Source organism: Rhinoderma darwinii, chromosome 5 (genome assembly GCF_050947455.1).
Source record: "Rhinoderma darwinii isolate aRhiDar2 chromosome 5, aRhiDar2.hap1, whole genome shotgun sequence".
Classification (NCBI taxonomy): Eukaryota; Metazoa; Chordata; class Amphibia; order Anura; family Rhinodermatidae; genus Rhinoderma; species Rhinoderma darwinii.
In genome coordinates this window covers 273,370,721-273,391,782 of record NC_134691.1, presented here as the reverse complement: position 1 = coordinate 273,391,782, position 21,062 = coordinate 273,370,721, and the positions used below count along the sequence as shown (strand labels likewise).

Here is a 21,062-nt window from a genome sequence, read left to right as displayed (position 1 = left end):
CATTTTTTTCTGTAACAGAAGGTTTTACCTGAGAAATGCAACTCAATATTTATTGCCCAGATTCTGCAGTTTTTAGAAATGTCACGCATGTGGCCCTAGTGCGCTAATGGACTGAAACACAGGCCTCAGAAGCAAAGGAGCACCTAGAGGATTTTGGGGCCTCCATTTGTTAGAATATATTTTAGGCACCATGTCAGGTTTGAAGAGGTCTTGTGGTGCCAAAACAGTGGAAACCCCCAAAAGTGACCCCATTTTTGAAACTACACCCGTCAGGGAATTTATCTAGGGGTATAGTTAGCATTTTGACCCCACAGATTTTCTGCTAAATTTATTCAAATTAGTCTGTGAAAATGAAAATCTACTTTTATTGTGGAAAAACTTAGAATTTTCGAATTTTTGCAAGGAATAAAGGAGAAAAAGCACCCCAAAACTTGTAAAGCTACTTCTCCTGATTACGGAAATACCCCACATGTGGTAATAAACTGCTGCTTGGACCCACGGCAGTGCTCAGAAGGGAAGGAGCGCCATTTGGATTTTGGAGCACTGATTTTACTGGAATATTTTTCGGTGCCGTGTCGTGTTTGCAATGCCCTGGAGGGACCTAAACAGGGGAAACCCCCCAAAAGTGACTCAATTTTGGAAACTATGCCCCTCAAGGAATTTTTCTAGTGGTATAGTTGGCATTTTGACCCCACAGGTTTTTTGCTGAATTTATTAGAATTAGTCTGTGAAGATGAAAATAGACTTTTTTTCTGAAAAAACATAGAATTTTCTAATTTTTATAAGGAATAAAGGAGAAAAAGCACCTCAACATTTGTAAAGCAATTTCTCCTGATTGCGGCAATACCCCATATGTGGTAATAAACTGCTGTTTGGACCCACGGCAGGGCTCAGAGGGGACGGAGCACTATTTGGATTTTGCAGCTCAGATTTTGCTGAATTGGTTTCCGGGGGCCATGTCGCATTTGCAGAGCCCCTGAAGTACCAGTATAGTAGAAATTCCCTAGGTGTGATCCCATTTTGGATATACCTATCAAAGAATTAAATTAGAGGTGTAGTGAGCATTTTGAGCCCTCAGGTGTTTTATAGATTTTATTAGAATTGGGCCGTGAAAATGAAAAATTATTTTTTTCCAATAACCTATAGATTTAGCACATAATTTTTCATTTACACAAGCAATACAGGAGAAAAGACACCCCAAAATGTGTGACAAAATTTCTCCTGAATAGGGAAGTACCCCATATGTGGTTGTAAACTGCTATTTGGACATACAGCAAGAGTCTAAAGGGAAAAAGCGCAATTTCGTTTTTGGAGTGGAGATTTTACAAAATTTATTTTTTACTCCATGTTGCATTGCGCTGAGGTACCAGCACAGTGAAAACCCCCGAAAAGTGACCCCATTTGGCAAACTACACCCCTCAAGGAATTCATCTAGAAGTGTAGTGAGCATTTTAACCCCAAAGGTTTTATAGAAATTAGTGCACAGTGGATGTTGCAGATTTAAAATTGCCATTTTCCACATATATGCTATTTCAGTGCCCAATGTGTTGTGCCCAGCTTGTACCACCGTAGACACACACCCCATAAATTATTGTTAAGGGGTTCTTCAGAGTACAGTAATACCCCATATGTGGTCATTAACTGCTGTTTGGGCACACTGCCAGGCCCAGAAGGAGCGCCATTTGGCTTTTGGAGCGCAGATTTTGCTTGGTAGTAGTTTTGTTTAGTATTTTACTGGTGTTTCAGCTTATAATATGGGGGCATATGTAAACTGGGCGGAGTGCATCAGGGTATATGTTAGCTGGGTGGAGTGTATCAGGGTATATGTAAGCTGGGCGGAGTGCATCAGGGTATATGTAATCTGGGCGGAGTACATCAGGGTATATGTAATATGTGAGGAGTACATTAGGCTATATGTAAGCTGGGCGGAGTACATCAGGGTATATGCAATATGTGAGGGGTACATCAGGGTAGATGTAAGCTGTGCGGAGTACATCAGGATATATGTAAACTGGGCGGAGTACATCAGGGTATATGTAAGCTGTGCAGAGTACATCAGGGTATATGTAAGCTGTGCAGAGTACATCAGGGTATATGTAAGCTATGTGGAGTACATCAGGGTATATGTAAACTGTGTGGAGTACATCAGGGTATATGTAAGCTGTGCGGAGTACATCAGGGTATATGTATGCTATGTGGAGTACATCAGGGTATATGTAAGCTGTGTGGAGTACATCAGGGTATATGTAAGCTATGTGGAGTACATCAGGGTATATGTAACCTATGTGGAGTACATCAGGGTATATGTAAGCTGTGCGGAGTGCAACAGGTCATACATAATAGGATGATGTAATAATGGGGAGAATGAATAATACAATGAATGATCCATGGATAGTGACGTACGCTTTCAACCAATCCTTCATGCACAGGCCGGATTTTTGGGTGTAGGAGTCACACTTCTAAAGGGTGTCCGTGGTATTGTACAAAATATCCGCACTCCAGCATTGTCTAATCTTTGACTTCACTAGCCCCATATGTAGCACAGACCCCAAAATTTCATAGATTCCGCTGCATTTACAGGGTCTACCAGTGTGGGCTGCAAATGATGACGTGGGGTTTTAGGTGAAGAACTGCTGCACATATAAATTAGTCTGGGTCGTCGTTTTGCATTATTGCGTTCCTAGAGTCATAACTTTTTATTTTTCCGTTGACGAGCTGTGTGAGTGCTTGATTTTCATGTGATGAGCTGTCGTTTTTATTAGTATCATTTTGGGGTAAATGTGATAATGTGATCAGTTTTTATTCAATTTTTTGGAGACCAAAAAACAGAAATTCTCTCGCTGTTTTTTTTAAATCAATTTTTAACGGCGTTCTCTGTGCTGCATAAACAACATGTTTGCTTTATTCTGCGGTTTGATACGATTATGGCAATACCAAATTTATATTGTTTTTATATGTTTTACTACTTTTACACAATAAAAACCCTTTTTATAAATAAAATGTTTTAGTGTCACCATATCCTGAGAGTCATAACTTTTTTATTTTTATGTCGACGGAGCTGTGTGAGGGCTTGTTTTTTGCGTGACACACTGTAGTTTTTATTGGTACCAAGTTTGGGTACATGCGGCTTTTTGATCACTTTTTATTCCATTTTATTGGAAACAATGTGACCAAAAAAGGAAATTCTGGCATTTGTATTTTTTTTACGGTGTTCACCGTGCGGGATAAATAATATTATATTTTTATAGGTCACGCCGATACGAACGCGCCGATACCTATTATGTCTAGTTTTTGTCTTTTTTTCCATTTTTTTCTAATTATAAAGGACTTGATCAGGGGACACAAGATGATTATTGTTTTTATTACATAAAACTTTTATTTATTTATTTATCTAAAACTTTTTTTAACCTTTTTTTTACTTTTTATTTTACACATACTAGGGGACTGGAAGATCTGATCTTGTGATCCCCTGTACAATACACTGCACTACTTGTGCAGTGCAGTGTATTATAACTGTCATTTTATAACTGACAGTTGAGCCTATTACGTCCTGCCTCGGGCAGGACCTAATAGGCTCCCGTACCTGGCAACCAGGAAGCCATTGCTAGGCTTCCTGGTTGCCATTGCAAACATCAGAAACCCGCGATTTTTCGCGGGGGGCCAACGGGGTACAGAGGGAGCCCGCTCCCTCTGTATCAATCACTTAAATGCCGCTGTCGCTATTGACAGCGGCATTTGAGGGGTTAAATGGCGGCGATCGGACATAACAGTGATCGCCGCCGTTGCAGCGGGATGTCAGCTGTATATTACAGCCGACACCCGGTGAGGATGAAGCGCGCACAGCTCCTGTGCCTGCTTCATCCTCAGGACGTTACTGTACGCCCATTTGCGGGAACGAGCCGCTAAAAAGGACGTACAGTAACGCCCATTTGCGGGAAGGGGTTAAGATACAATAGATACTCGGACAGTAATATATAGTATTTTGCGAGAGAATAGGTTTCTTCAATTTCTTCGTAATTTTCAAGTCTCAATTTCATCTAGCTATAGATTAATTGATTGGTTCTATGATCAGAAAAAGGGGGAAAGATGATTAGATAACTATATAAAATAACAAAAATGAATAAAACATACTTAAAAATGACCCGCTGGAGGTCAACGGTCAGAGAAACGGAGCAAAATTTAAGTTTTCATTGAGTCCCATAGGACGCATTGTTCCCAGAGTCCAGATCCATTTGGACTCACATTTCGCTAAGTTTTTCGCAACATCACCTTTACGGATATTTTGTTTAATACAGTCTATCCCTTTTATTTTCAGTTTGGTAGGGTCACAAGAATGGTACGTCTTAAAGTGTCTTGCGATCGGTTTTAAAGTTTCGATTACTTTCGTCTCTTTTGCCATAAGGATATCACGTACATGTTCCCTTACTCGAATTTTAAATTCCCTCGTAGTCAGGCCAACATAAATCTTGGGACAGGGACATGTTGCATAGTAAACAACTGCTTTGGTAGAGCATGTGATCGGATGTGTGATGTTATAGATATGCTTACCTGTTGAGTCAGAGAAAGAGGTCGCTTGCTCAATGTTGGGGCAGGCCACACAGTGACCACATGCCTTGCATCCCCATTTAGGACCTTTTGTTCCAAACGGGAATCTATGGCTCTTATTCTGATAGTGACTTCTCACTAGATAGTCTTTAAAGGAACAGTGTCACCACAAAAAAAATGTTCATGTCAGTTTAATGTTAGTGTTTTATTAAAAACGTTTTTATTTATTTGTGTGTTTGTGTGTTACTTTTTTCTATTTTTTTCACTTTTTCTTCCCTATGGGGGCTGCCATTTTTTTTTCCATTTCTGTATGTGTCGATTAACGACACATACAGACATGGAATACGGCAGCCACAGTCCCATAGGGACTGCGAACGGGGCCCGTCCCATCCACTTCTGTGTACGCCGTCTGTGTGGGAACTGCGCATGCGCCGCTTCCACACAGTCCAATTTGAAATGCGCGCCGTCCGGCGCCATTTTCCTGTGGACCGGAAGTCGCGGCCGGACAGTAAGATTACTACTTCTGGTCGCGGCTTCCGGACTTGTGCACTTGGACCAGCGGCAGCAGACGGAGCGGCCTTTCGAAACACATCAGACTGAAGGAAACCACTTGAGTCTCTGGTTAATTTGACATCCAAAAATTCCACCTGGTGTGTATCGTAATGATGTGTAAGTTTGATGTTCAATTTGTTTTTATTTAGGTCACCAATAAAAGTCTCGATTGACTCCGATGTACCTTTCCAGATGAGGCGGATGTCATCTATGTACCTGGCCCAAAAAATGACCCTGTCCATAGAGACATCCTGCCTCCCCTGGAAGAGATCCCTCTCCCACAGCCCCAGGAACAAGTTGGCGTACGACGGGGCACAAGCTGCCCCCATTGCCGTCCCCTGGAGCTTCCCCTCGTTGTCCCTCTTTAAAGTTGGGGGGTATGGAGGAATGCCCGGCAAAAGCGTTGCCGATGCTCTTCCTGGGGACTCCGCTCCTGGAGAAGCCCCTATGTACAGGGAGGAGGGGGTGTAAAGCTATCTACAGGAGGGTGTGATTATGGCACTATTTACAGGGGGGTATGGCACTATCTACAAAGGGGCTGTGTAGCACTATCTACAAGGTGGGTGACTATCTATAGAGGGCACTGTGGCACTATCTACAAGGGGGAGGTGGCACTATCTACAAGGGGGTGTGTGGCACTATCTACAGGGGTGCTGTACGGCACTATCTACAAGGGGGGTGACTACAGGGGGATGTGTGGCACTATCTACAGGAGGGCTGTGTGGCACTATCTACAGGGGGCTGTGTGATACTATCTACAGGGGGGTGTGACACTATCTACAGGGGGGGTGTGTGGTACTATCTACAGGGGGCTGTGTGTGACACTATCTACAAGACAAGGCTGTTCATTATGTCACCATATAGTCTCATTAGCCTCAGTTATACAATGTTTTAGTCTGGCACTGACCTTTTTATTTATTTTATTTTCATTTATTGTTATTGTTTGTAAAATGTACAAATAGTTTTATGCTCGAGTTACATTAAAAAAAAAAAGATGAAAAAAAATTACATCTCATTGATTGGTAGAAAAAGCAAACCTGGCGAGGGGGAAGGAGATGTCGGGAAAGAGGTGGGGGGCACTAAATTAAATATATGCCCCGGGTGCTAGAGAACCTAGCTACGCTTCTGCTGTGCGTGGGAAGCTATTTGGCATTATACTGGGTGGGAGGCACTATGGGGTATTATACTGTGTGGGGGGTAGCTATATTGGCATTGTGCTGTGGGGGCATTATACTGTGTGGGGGTTCTGTGGGGGCATTATACTGTGTGGGAGGCACTTTGGGGGTATTATACTGTCTGGGGGCAGCTATAGTGACATTATACTGTGGGGAGGCATTATGGGAGCATGATACTGTGTGGGCTGAACCGGGTGTGTATGGGCGGGGATTGGGCGGGGTTAGAGGCATGGCTTAAAAGGAAAAAAAGTTGGGAGGCATGATTCCTAGGCCTTGTCCACACGGCGCTAAAAAAAGACGTGTAAACGCGTCAAAAACGCTAATGTTTTTTGCAAAGCGCTTTTTAAAGGACAGGCGTTTTTGACGCGTTTTTTGATGCGTAATTGGGACTCCCATTGACTATGGGAATAAGGTGCATTTTCGGCAGTGGACCTGATGCTTTTTTTTCACTACGCGTTTTTTAAATGCGTCGTATGCACTGCAATTCGTTTTTCCATTGAGGTTAATGGGAAGTATAACGCATGTGTTTTTGAAGTGTAAAACGCGGAAACCCGCATCAAGTAAACGCTGTGTGAACAAGGCCTTACTTTGCAGCAATCTCCACAACTGCCTAAAACTTTTGCACAGTACTGTGTGTATATATATATATAGTAGGTATAATAATGTTAATTGTACATTAATCCCCATGTTAAATGCTGCCTTCTCAAAGCTACTAATTATAATTCCTGTTCATATACAGTGAATAGGTTTCCTGCTAAATCTTGTGAGGAAGACAAGGAGGGAGGAGGCAAAACTACAACCCCCAGAATGCTGCGAGGCTGCGGTCGCTGAGCGGTGACATAGGGGTTGGCCTGTATGTCTGCAATACACAGGGATAACAACAACGAGGTAGACGCCGGAACAGTCACAGCAGGTCCCGGTACAGTCACCCGAACAGCCGCCTACAAAAAGCCATGGCCGGTCCCCTCAAAGTGTGCATCGTAGGCTCCGGGAACTGGTGAGTGCAGGGCGCAGCGTGCATCTCCTCATACAGCCCGGGTAGCCGGGGGTCGCTGCTAATACTATACGTGCGTGTCCAGCGACTGGGATGATCATTCTGCCGTGTTCCTTCTAGTAGCTGAATATAAAGCCTCCCGTCCTTTATTTGTGTAGGTCACTATCCACACTGCACTCTCTAATGAGCAATATTACGGCTGTGTGCTCGGCACCAAAACCGCAGTCCGATACTACCCCGTAGGAATAACTGATAGCTGTATATACATTAAGTTGAGTCTACAAGCAATGGCCATGTGACTTTCCAGTGATAAATATAGTGACGAGAACTATACGGAGTGTAAATAAAAGCTTATATGTTGTAACAAAAACAAACCTGCCTACACGGGAAATCCGTGCCCGCACCCCTCCCCCGACATGGAGACTTTCCATGGTGTCCTAGGCTGGGGCTACGCATAGACTTTGGTGGCACAACTTTTATTTCTGTTGTTGCGCAACTTCCATGTGCTAATCCCTTAGTAACTGTCGTATAACTTGTGTATGTCGTCATGTTTTGCAATGCTAAAGTTGCATGTAGGTGCCACATAGTGTATTTCTATGGTCAACAGTGACGCTATGTGTTTGTGACCTCTTTGAGTAAATCTACACTGTAAAGGCCTGATTTACACGAGCGTGTGCGTTTTGCGTGCACAAAAGGCACTTAACAGCTCCGTGTGTCATCAGTGTATGATGCGCGGATGCGAGATTTTCTCGCAGCCGCCATCATTATGACACTCCGTTTGGATGTTTGTAAACAGAAAAGCACGTGGTGCTTTTCTGTTTACGTTCAGAGTTTGACATCTGTTGCGCGAATCAATGGGTGCGTGATGCGCGAACAGCGCACAAATATAGGACATGTCGTGAGTTTTTTTTCAGCAGACTCACGCTGAGCAAAACTCACGGACTGTCTGCACGGCCCCATAGCCTAATATAGGTGCGTACGGCATGCGCGTCGCACGCACGTATATCACGCTCGTGTAAACGAGGCCTGAGGCCCCATGCACACGACCGTGCCCGCAATCACGGCCCGCGATTGCGGGCACGGCCGGCCGCTGGCTGACAGCCGCATTTTCGGGCTGTGCTCACATACAAAGTATGGGAGCACGGCCCGCAAAATGCAAAAGAACGGACATGTTCCATAATTCCCGGAACATTTCCACGGCACGGACACCCTTCCGTAGTGCTACGGAAAGGTGTCAGCGTTCAATGAAAGTGAATGACGCCGTTTGCATGGGGCCTCAGGCTGTGTTCAGACAGTGCTTTGCAGGAGGAAAATTCTGCCTCAAAATTCAGTTTGGGAGGCAGATTTTGACCTTCCTGCACGGCGCCGAGTTTTTAGCTCGCGCCCATTGAGTGCTACGGGCAAAACCTGCGAAATACGCTTTCTCTGCCTCCCATTGATGTCAATGGGAGGTCAGAGGCGTAACCGAGCGAAGATAGGGCATGTCCTTTCTTTCTCCCACGAGGCGGTTTTACCGATCGCGGGAGAAAACCGCCCCCGCCTCCTATTGAAATCAATGGGAGGCATTTTCGGCCGGTTTCCGCTCCAAAAAGCTTGTCAAAATACTCTGTGTGAACAGGGCCTTACGGTATGACGTCCGACTCTTCCCAGATGTAGGGTGTATGGACAACATATAGGGATTCACTTGCTTGCAACTCCCTCCGTTAGCCAGAATGAAGGGCCACTAAGAAAGCGTGGCTCTTCCTCTAGTATTCCCCATCCATATACTCACCTATTCAGTTGATGGGCCAATATATGTCTAGCTACAACCGGTATCCGCTTTTAGCTGGGAGTTTCAAAAAGCCCATTGTTACAGCGTGATTGTTAAGTGAAAGAAGCCGGGCTGGAACAATGAGAAGTGTATGACACTGATTGGTCTGCGTCATCCACTTCTCTCCAACGCCCACTTGGTAAAAAGTAAAAACACGCCCAGTTATCTATTTAGAAACTAATTAGCATAAATCTAAAATTGCTCAAAAATGATCGTTTTTCAAAATTAAAAACCACTGTTATCTACATTACAGCGCCGATCAGATTATGTAGGAGATATGGCACTTATACTCTGGTGACAGAGCCTCTTTAGGCCTCATGCCCACTTCAGTGTTTTTCTTCAGGGTGCTAGCCGTTTTTCTGACGGCTAGCACACTGACCCATTCATTACAATGGGGCCATGCACACTTCAGTTTTTTTGACGGTCCCGTTGCTCCTTTCCGATCCAAAGTACAGCATGTCCTACTTTGGTCCGAGATTCTGTGACCGTGAGGCCCATGCGAGTCAATGGGGCCGTCAAAAAAACTGAAGGCACACGGAAGGCATCCGTGTGCCGTCCGTGTGTGACGGAGCCGTTGCCTAGCAACCGACGGGCGGGCAGAAAAACATTACAAAAAGATTACACTAATCGGCAGCCACTTGTCTCTATCAATCACTGACAGAGAAAAGAGGCTGCTGATTAAAAATAAAATAAAAAGCATTTCATACGTACCCGGTCGTTGTCTTGGTGACGAGTCCCTCTTCTTCCTCCAGTCCGACCTTCCGTTCTGATGCAGCAGTCTGTGATTGGCTGCAGAGGCTGCTGCAGCCTGCGATTGGCTGCAGAGGCGGTCACGTGGGTGAAGTGTCATCCCTGGAGGCCGGCCTTCTGACGTGCGTGACCATCACTACAGCCTGTAGTTGGCTGCAGCGGTGACATGGATGAAACGTCATCGCTGGAGGCCGGACAGGAGGAAAGCAAGTATGAACTTATCTTTTTTTTATTTCATTAAAATTGTATTTTCCAAGCGCCGAGCATGGCGCTGTCCAGGGTGCTGAAAGAGTTACCGCCGATCAGTGCAGCCCATTAACTCTTTCAGCACCCTGGACAGTGCCATGCTCTGAAACGGAAACACGGAGTGCACGCGGCCGCTAAACCGGGCACACGGATCCGTCAAAAACGGCCGTGTAAACAGTGTCGGAAGTGTGCACGAGGCCTTAATGACAGCTACATCTTTCCGTTTTTGTCTCTGTCTTTCAGCAGCCATAGGTTTTTTTTTTTTTTTTCATTGACTGTATGAGGCCCTGTTTTATGCGAGAGAAATAGTATTTATTTTTTTTCCCCAGTTTGGGGGTAAAATTTATTTATTTTTACCACGTGAATATAGGAAAAAGCAATTCTCTGCATTGTTTTTCTTGTTTGTTTTTTTTTATCCCACTCACGTTTCATGCGAAATATCCTGTTAGATTAATTCTTCAGGTTATTACGGTCGTGTAGATACCTAATATGTGTAGGTTTTTTGTTTTTATTTAGTGTAGGGGCAATAAAATTTATTTTTATTCAAAATAATGACACTTTTTTTTGGGACTTGTTTTATTTATTTATTTTTTAATCCCATTAAGGGATAACTTTTTATTTATAACTTTATTTTTTTACTAATAATGTATTAGCATACTCTTGTATGCTAATACATTACACTTGTCACTATGACACAGGCTGCTGATCGGGCAGCACATAGTGTGCCTGAACAGCAGGCAAACGAAACAGACAGCCCTGGGGTCCTTTGTAGGTCCCCAGGGCTGACTGCAGAGGGATTCCCCGGTGTTTGATCTCATCACTGGAACGCTGGTGATGCGATCAAAGAGGGGAATTCCCTTTGATCATGCCGCGGTCACGTAATCAAAGGGTTAAACAACTGGGGTCCGAATGTTTTCCGACCCCAGCTGTGTTCAGGAGGCTCCTCTGAGATCAGGAGCTGTTTGTTACAGCTCTTGCTTAGTGGATGAGCGCTCAGCAGCCTCAACTACAGCGACGCCAAAAGATGGTGGGTGGTCATTAAGGAGTTAGAGCGGAGCGCTACCTCTTCAGACTTAAAAGGTGCAGTACAAGAACTGGGCAGAATAGCCGCACATGCACTGACCCTTTCTTATTGGTGTAAAATAAAGATTACCCCTGGTTCCCAGTAGGACGGTACCTCCTTTGGCCCGTTTGTCAAGCTAGGAATATGGCTGAATACTTTCCTTGTGTTCCTAAATAATGTTATGGCAACAAAGCCTCTGGGTAACCTTTTCATCTATTACAATCACAAAGGCCTGCAGGGAATTAAGGTGGTAGCGCCTAATAACTACTTTTATGGTGTGGTTGTCAAGTATTATAAGGTTTTATAACAAGACACGGTATACGGTACTAAGCGCACACTCGTTACCGTTGCCTCCGTTCATAAATTTACCAGAAATCTATAATTCACTCAAATGTCACAGATGAAGTCTTTGCCCGGGATTTACTAAGACTGGCGTTTCATATGCTAGTCTTAGGCTATGTTCACACAGAGTTTTTTGCAGGCGGAATTTCTGCCTCAAAATTCCGTTTGGAAGTTTGAGCCAGATTTTCCTCTCCCTGCACGCCGATTTTCGCGGCGTTTTTCGCCCACAGCCATTGAGCGCCACTGGCATAAATTGATGTCAGAGGCGTAAACGCTCGAAGATAGGGCATGTCCCTTCTTTCTCCCGTGAGACTGTTTTACCGAAATCAATGGGAGGCATTTTAGGGCCGTTTTTGACGAGTTTTGCGACATGGTTTCAAAAACCTCTGTGTGAACCCAGCCTTAGACTGATGCCCGCTGGAGTAAAATACAGCAAATTAATTAAGAGGCATGCCTTTTAATAAATGTATTTCATCCTGGGCTGTCTGTGCGCCACAAAGCCAAATCTACTATTTCTGGCGTAAATCACAGTACATTTGTAGGGTGGTGTAAATAAAAAAAATTAAGCAAGACATGAGTGACAAAATTTGTGACTTTTTACTGCCTCTCTAGTGGTGGAAACTCTCTTAATAAATTCCCTCCTTTGTGTTTAGGGTGAGACATACTGCACATAGTGATCTAGAAATAACAACATGAACCTTTTTAACTTTCGAAGAAAGGCAGTAAGCAGGCAGATGTCTCCAACACCAATGCTTGTGATCCATCTGCTCACATGAACGTGAATACCATCTTTATCATGCTCCTTTCAAGAGCTGTGACTCTCAACGGTTGCTAGAAGGAAATGGCAAGGTGTTAGGAAAATGCTGAGCTACTCCGTCTCTTGACAGCTTTGCGGGTCATGTTATTCAGCCCATTATAGTCAATGGCCAACCATATGGCCTCCTGAGCAGAGCTGACAGGAGACAGTGGCACAGCACTTGCCTAGCGCCGCTGCCAATTAATTCTATCAATCTGCCATCAATGTCTCTCCCGAGAGATCCCTTGTAATACATTTTTTTTTTGCGTTGACAAAATCGCAATAGATCAGTCCTAATTAACAAATCTTATCTGTTGTGATACCGATTGGTTTGTTCGTTATAAACTTCTTAGGGCTTGTTCACACGTAACAGATTTGCTTCGTATTTTCCGTCCGGAGTACAGTAGCAGCAAAGTAGGTGGGATTGAACAAATTTCATCCACACGCTGCAGAAAAATTCAGTCCAGAAATTCACCTGCGGTGCGTAATTTTAGTTCCGCAGCATGTCAATTATTGCTGCAGAAAGTGGACTGATTTCCTGCGGTTTTCAGAATAAATGTCACCGTCAACAGCCCTTGAAAAAACACAGCAAAATCTGCGTTATTTTCCGCAGTAAAAAATGCATGAAATGGTGCGGATTGTCTGCTGGTTAATGCCAAAATTTTTGGCAGCAAATCCGTTACATGTGGACAAGCCCTTACACGTAGTGGCAGATTTACGAAGACTGTCTTTTCATACGTCCGTTTTAGCTTTCTTCTCTGCTGGAGTAAGATGCAACAGACTTATTTAGAAATACACGTCTCTTAATAAATCTGTTGCATCTTTCCACTTGCCGAGGGCATCAATATTTGTCACACGGCTGGGTCCCATCCCCCCCTCCTTCAGATCGGAATTCAAAATTAAGGCCTCTACTCACCTCACTGCTCTTGATCTTCTCGGTATTGGGCCTGCCCGCGCAGTGTTTTAGATTTACGCTATAATTTATGCCAAATTATTTAATTTGTCCCATCCCTTTTTACTAAGCTCCACCCACTTTTTAGAAAAGTGTTAGGCTCAAAAGTCACAATTTATTTTTATTTTTTACGCCAAAAGACTGGTGTAGAAAAGTTGATAAATTCCTTGCCATCATCTGTAGCAAGAATAAAACTACAGCAGTAGTTATCTGCTATAAAGAATTACTTCGCACAAGCACGTCTCCTTTTTTTTTTTTGGGTGTGTGAAATCCATTCTGTACATGTGAAAGCGGTTGCTTCTGCAGCAAGTGCATGGATTTCTGCAAGCTCCAATAACCTGTATGGCACAGTCGCTGAAATTTCTGAAAAAGACCCTAGCGTGTGAATATACCCTTAGACCAGGGGTCTCAAGCACGCGGCCCGCGGGCTGCATGTGGCCCCTGGGGCTGTCATCTGCGGCCCGCGGGACACAGAGCCGCTAGTATCGGCTCTGCTCCGAGACTCTGGAATTCCCTGACATCGCTGTCCACATATGAACAGCGATGTCTGGGGCTTCCCCAGAGCCGGAGTCCCGGGCAGAGCGCTAGTATCGGCTCTGCTTCGGGACTCTGTGGAATTCCCTGACATCGGTGCCCATATATGTACAGTGTGTCAGGGTCTTCCCCAGAGCCGAGTCCCGGGCAGAGCGCTAGTACAGGCTCTGCTCCGGGACTCTGTGGAATTCCCTGACATCGCTGCCCATATATGGACAGTGTGTCGGGGTCTTCCCCAGAGCGGAGTCCCGGGCAGAGCACTATTATCGGCTCTTCTCCGGCACTCTGGGGAAGCCTCTGACATCGCTGTCCATACATCGACAATGATGTCAGGAGCACAGCTGGAGTCCCAGGCTACAGGGGGCACTGCTGTGGCGCATCTACAGGGGGCACTGTTGTGGCGGCATCTACAGGGGGCACTGTTGTGGCGGCATCTACAGGGGGCACTGTTGTGGCGGCATCTACAGGGGGCACTGCTGTGGCGGCATCTACAGGGGGCACTGCTGTGGCGGCGGCGGCATCTACAGGGGGCACTGCGGCAGCATCCACCGAGGGCACTGTGGCACTATCTAAAAAGGGGCTGCCCAATCTTGACATGTGTGCTAACTGAGCCGCCGGACTGCATTTAGTGACACTTAAACTGGAAAGCTGGATTGTTGAAATAAGCACGTGGAGAAATCTCTCAAATTTTAAACCTAGCAGTATTATTATTATAGTAATGTAGTGTTGTAGTAGTTCAAATAACGAATTGATTAACAATAATTTTGTATGGAAAAATTTTTACAATTCATGCGGCCCGACCACTTCACATTTTTTCTATATGCGGCCCACTTGCCCGGCCGAGTTTGAGACCCCTGCCTTAGACTATGTTCATATCGTGTGAGTCTCTGTGGAAAAACTCTGCCAGACATCCACATGCGATTTTCGGATTCAGATTTTCCTTGTAATTTAAAATTGTTGTATAAACAGAATATCTTTAGGAATTCTGGGATTCATAGGGCATGTTGAGAATTTTAAAATTCGAATTTGTAATCTGTAAATCCTAGCTTTACCTTGTTCCAACCTTTCTTTTATGCATTTATTTTGCATCTGCGATTCCTCTCCAGAAGATGATCTTTTTTTCAGGTTATCTGGTACCATTTTATGATGTTATGTTGACCTGAATACATTCTGTTTTTCTTGCATCTATTCAGGGGCTCTGCTGTTGCAAAAATCATAGGAAATAATGTGAAAAAACTGCAAAAATTTGCACCCACAGTCAACATGTGGGTGTTTGAAGAGAATATTAATGGAAGAAAGCTCACGGAGATCATCAACACGGAACACGAGAATGTGAAATATCTTCCTGGTCATAAACTACCGGAGAATGTGGTGAGAATTTATTTATCTGTTCTCCCTGCTTCAGACGTTAATAACCGGCTTATTTATTACATTCCTCAATCTGATCAGAAATGACATCTACCTTAATCCTCTCAGCTGAATGCGCACATGGAGAGTTGTGACTTAAAGGGAATGTGTCGCTAGAAATTTTTTATTTTTATTTTTTTTAGTTAAACAGTTAGTGTATAAATGATTAAACATTGTTCGAATTTTTTAAATTTTTATCACGAGTCAGGAAATATTATAAATTAGATTCTAATTTATAACATTTCCCAGTTCTGGTCACTAGATGGAGCAATTCCCGAAATTGCAGCATTGGCATGTGGTAAAGCAACCACATTGCTTTATGCTGCAAAATTTGAGAATACACACTCGCTCTAGTGAGCTCACAGAATCCCCCCTCCTTTATCCTGGCTAGTGTCAGGAGAAAGGAGGGGATTGAACGGTCAAACCTCCTACACTGTGTGTCGCCATTTTTTGAGCTAACACACAGTGTAGTAGGTTTACATACAGTAGTAATCACACACTAAAACACGTACATACACAGAAATAACTTACCTGCTCCTGCCGCCGCCGGTCCGTCCGCTCCGTCTGCTCCCTCCGCTCCAAGTGCTTGCTTCAGAACACAAGTCCAGAAGCCGCGACCGGAAGTAGTAATCTTACTGTCCGGCCGCGGCTTCCGGTCCACAAGAAAATGGCGCCGGACGTCGCTCGGCCGAAAATCTTCAATTTGGACTGTGTGGGAGTGTGTCTGTTCCCACACAGACGGCGTACAGCATAGTGGATGGAACGGGTCCCGTTCGCATTCACTATGGGGCTGTATGTGCCGTATTCCATGTCTGTATGTGTCGTTAATCGACACATACAGAGATGGAAAAAAAAATGGCAGCCCCCGTAGACAAGAAAAAGTTACAAAATAAAAAAAAGTAAAACACAAACACACAAATAAAACATTTTTTAATAAAACACTAAAAGCAAATTGATATAAATTTTTTTTACTTTAAACACGCCCAGTTGGACTTTAGCAAGCCTCATTTACATAAATATAAAAACGGTCATAACTTGGCCTAAAATGCTCGTTTTAAAAAAATAAAAAACGTTACTGTAATCTACATTGCAGCGCCTATCTGCTGCAATAGCAGATTGGGGTTGCAAAATCTGGTGACAGAGCCTCTTTAAAAAATACATAAACTCTTCAAACTGCAGGTTGTTGTTTTTTACAGGCGACTTTAAAACGTATAAAAAAAATCCTGTGTAGAGATGGCCTAAGGGCTTATTCAAACGGCAGTGCTCGAAGGCCATGTCACTCCTGTATACGCAGCCGCATGGGCCCTGTGGGCTGCCGTCAAAGCGGTGTTGGGTGCGCATGTTAGAGATATTGCCCCTAGAAGCCGTGCTCTTACAGCATTGCACAATTTTTATTATTTTTTTCCCACGGTGTTCGTACAGAATCCTACATGAAAAAAACTCTTCTTGCCACCGCGTGCAATTGGAGGCATACAGAGCTTACAATACAGGTCTCATGCACCTCTACTATTATGGCTGCGTGTATGAGTCCATAGGCTGTGTTTGTCACTTAACGGTACAAATAGCACCCCATGCAGCACTATTCTTGCCTTTAAAACAAGATACCCGTATGAACCTGCTGTTTGGCTTCTGTTATTAATTGAAGCCATGACGCAGATGTAAACGGAGCTTTAGTGTACCCACGCGCGTAGCGGATTTGATGAAGATTTCCCGTCTGGATTTGGGGGCGGAAGACTGCTGCAGGTAAGTGGTTGAGATTTATCAAATCTCGTCCACATGCTGCTGAACATTTTCCGTGCGGAAATTAGATTTTCGAATCTGCAGTGGTCTCATTCTGTTTTGGATCTTTACCTTTGTCAAAGGTGAAATCCACTGTGAATCTACAGCAAAATCTGCACGTAATGTGAAGATTCACGACAGAATATTTGCAACAAATGTGCTACGTGTGTACGATGGAATTTGCACATGGATCCTGTGCCAAAATCCACTTTAGAATCCGCACAAATTACGCCTCTCAATGTTATCAGTGGTAAATCTGAGTCGTGAAACTTCTTGACGCAGATTTAGTTCAAAACCACGTCAGGTAGCCACGCGCAGATTAGCCCCATTGAAGAAGGGCGGATCCACGGCAGATGAAACTGCAAACATTCTCTGGCAAATCTGTGGCTGATCACAACCTTAAGGGTATGTTCACACGCACTAATTACGGACGTAATTCGGGCGTTTTTGCCCCGAATTACGTCCGAAAATAGCGCCTCAATAGCGCTGACAAACATCTGCCCATTGAAAGCAATGGGCAGACGTTTGTCTGTTCACACGAGGCGTAATTTACGCGCCGCTGTCAAATGACGGCGCGTAAATAGACGCCCGCGTCAAAGAAGTGACCTGTCACTTCTTTGGCCGTAATTGGATCCGTTATTCATTGACTCCAATGAATAGCAACCGCCAATTACGTCCGTAATGGACGCGGCGTTCAAGCGCCTGCACATGCCATTACGGCTGAAATTACGGGGATGTTTTCAGCCTGAAACATCCCCGTAATTTCAGCCGTTACGGACGCCCTCGTGTGAACATACCCTTAAGGCTGGGTTCACACGACCACATTAACGTCCGTAATGGACGGACGTATTTCGGCCGGAAGTCCCGGACCGAACTCAGTGCAGGGAGCCGGGCTCCTAGCATCATAGTTATGTACGATGCTAGGAGTTCCTGCCTCTCTGCAGGACAACTGTCCCGTGCTGTAATCATGTTTTCAGTACGGGACAGTAGTTCCATGGAGAGGAAGGGACTCCTAGCGTCGTACATAACTATGATGCTAGGAGCCCGGCTCCCTGCACTGAGTTCGGTCCGGGACTTCCGGCCAAAATACGTCCGTCAATTACGGACGTTAATGTGGTCGTGTGAACCCAGCCTTAGCCTTATTCAGACGAATGCTCAAATCGTCCGTGTGATGGCTGTTTTTTTTTAATCTATCACATGACTGCATATATTTTTATGGGGCTGTTTACACGGCTGTTGTGTTAACCCCTTAACGACCGCCCACCGTCTTTTGACGTCAGGCGGTGCAGGTACTCAGTCTACAGCGACGCCTTTTGGCGTCGCTGTAGTAGAGTGGGTTTATCGGCACCCTGGTGACATCTGCACTAAAAATCGGCTGTAAGTAACAGGTCCGGTTCTTAGTGCAGCCATCAGGACCTGCCGATTTTCGTCGTAACAGCACGTGACAGCCAATCACAGCGGTCACATGCTGTTACTGCGTACAGAGCCGCCGGGAGTGTCTAAATGACAGCTCCTGCTCTAAGAACGAGCTGTTGCTAGCAGCTCTGTTCTTAGAGCAGTGATCAGGAGCCAATAGTATTGGTTCCTGATCTTTTGTGATCACTATGAGATCCAATCATAGTGATCACTACTGTAAAATAAAAGTAAATACATGTATCTGTTTCTCCTCACTGTTCTAGCTGTGGAGAGAAACAGATACAAGTGTGTCAGTGTCCCCTACACAAAATCACTTGTCCCTTACACAGTTTATTTAAAAAAAAACAATTTTTTTTCAGTATTTTATAGTATATAGTATATGCATATATATAAATATATTTAGTGTATATACTAAGAATCGTACTATAAACTACTTTTCTTTTTAGGGTACGCTGTTAGACGGCGTGTACGCTGTTAGGCCTCATGCACACGACCGTAGCCGTGTGCACGGCCGTGATTTTCGGGTCGGCCGGCTGCGGACTGTCCGCCGCAGGCCGCCCGCAAATCGCGGGACATGCACATGGCCGCCACCATTGTTTTCAATGAGCCCGGACCGCAGAACAGGGCCGTAATAAGACATGCCCGTTCTTTCTGCGGTCCGGGCTCCCGGGCCGTGCAAGGACCACAGTCGTGTGCATGGCCCCATAGAAAAGAATGGGGCCGCAATTCTCCCGTGGATTTTCGGGGGAATTGCGGCCGCAAAAACACGTTCATGTGCATGGGGCCTTAGACGGCGTAGGGTGCTGTTCTGGGCTTGGGTTTACGGTTTGTGTTAGGCGTAGGGTTTAGGTTTAGGTTTAAAAAAAAAAAAGTTTAATTATTTTAGTGTTAGTTGATTAGGCTTCATGCACACGACCGTGCTCGTAATTACGACTCGTAATTACGAGCACGGCACGGCCGGCTGCGGGCAGCCGGCCGCTTTTGCGAGCCGTGCTGTCATTATAAAGTATAGCAGCACGGCCCGTAAAATAGAAAAATAGAACATGTTCTATTTTTTTTAACGGCACGGGCACCTTCCCGTGAGAAAACGGGAAGGTACCCGTGGGTAACAGAAGTCTATGAGCCCGTTATTGCAGGTCGTAATTACGACCCGCAAGAACGGGTGTTTTTACGGTCGTGTGCATGAGGCCTTAGTTGATAAAAAAAAAATAATTTAAACCGCTAGTTCCATTTATTATTTGCGGTTTAGACTGTATTATCATTATGGCTGCCAGAAGATACAGCGTTGAGGAAGCCTATCAGATGCTATGCTCAGATACGGATTCTGCATCTGAAGTTGAGCTTTTAGGGTATGTGCACACGTAGTGACCAAAAACGTCTGAAAATACGGAGCTGTTTTCAAGGGAAAACAGACCCTGATTTTCAGACATTTTTTGAGCAACTCACGGTTTTCGCTGCGTTTTCGCTGCGTTTTTTAAGTCCGTTTTTGGAGCTGTTTTCATTGGAGTCTATGAGAAAACAGCTCCAAAAACGTCCAAAGAAGTGTCCTGCACTTCTTTTGACGAGGCTGTATTTTTATGCGTTGTTGCGTAAATGACAGGTTGTCTGCACAGTACGTCGGCAAACCCATTCAAATGAATGGGCAGATGTTTGCCGACGTATTGTAGCCCTATTTTCAGACGTAAAACGAGGCCTAATACGCCTCGTTTACGTCTGAAAATAGGTCGTGTGAACCCAGCCTTACTTGAAAGCGACAGCGAAAGTGTCGCTTCAAGGGATTCAAGTTGCGATGCAGAACGCATTTGTCCTGTACAAAAAATCAGCGGGCAGGGTGACATTCTTTGAATTTCAGGAGAAAGTGATTGAAGATCTCCTATTTCAATCTGCAGACCAGAGAGTAGTCCATGAGTCAGAGGATGTACACCGACTTGTTGAAAAACATTTTTTACACCCCATCCCTTCAACATCTAACCAAAAATACCCCAAAAAACTGTGTCGGGTCTGCAGCAAACGAGGACAGCGAAGTGAGTCACGATATTATTGTTCCGCTTGTCCTTCCAACCCTGGTCTATGCATAAGTCCCTGTTTTGTCCTTATCAATACACTATGGGCTTTATTACAGTTTTGTTCGGGTTTTTGGTGGACCTCTTACACCCGACAATACTTCTAGAAATAGCGACATTAATTTGGGGAGTAGTGGTCCTTTACTGTATCTATACATACGGTGTGGGACACTGCCCCTTTATATATTCTACAGGTGATTGGTTGTTTTGTGCACATGGCGGTTCCTACCTTGCCGGGCAGGGGCTTGTTATGGTGTACCGCGTCACTTGGCACATTCGTCCCTCATATAGTTATTGATGGAGCTAAAGAGACGTTGTATGACCAGTCACTTTGAATAATAAAGTCATTACAGCCCTACAAATTTTCTTTCATCCTGTGAACATGCTCTAGTTTTCCACATAGCTGGATACATTCTTCCTCCTTTTTTTTGGATATATTGCCTTTTTCCGCCAACAGTTTAATACATTTTCCCACTCTAACTTACTATATATCAGAGCGGGTTGATATACATAATGTCTATGGACTGACATGATTTCAGGACAGCTGCTTTCTTAGCACGACATAGTCATAGGGTGTAGAAACTGTTAGGGACATCCATTTCTCAATCTAGAAAAGTAGAATCCTCCCATTTTCAAAG

At 44.5% G+C, this 21,062-nt stretch overlaps 1 protein-coding gene across 1 annotated transcript in view; it reads left to right on the top strand.

Moving 5' to 3' along the window:
- Nucleotides 1–7,054: 7,054 nt before the first annotated feature.
- Nucleotides 7,055–21,062, top strand: part of GPD1L (glycerol-3-phosphate dehydrogenase 1 like) — a 53,422-nt gene continuing 39,414 nt past the window's right edge. The window contains exons 1-2 of the mRNA XM_075827169.1: nt 7,055–7,269; nt 14,953–15,130. Coding sequence (XP_075683284.1) covers nt 7,226–7,269; nt 14,953–15,130 — 222 coding nt within the window. The 5' untranslated portion in view covers nt 7,055–7,225. The remainder of the gene's footprint in view (nt 7,270–14,952; nt 15,131–21,062) is intronic.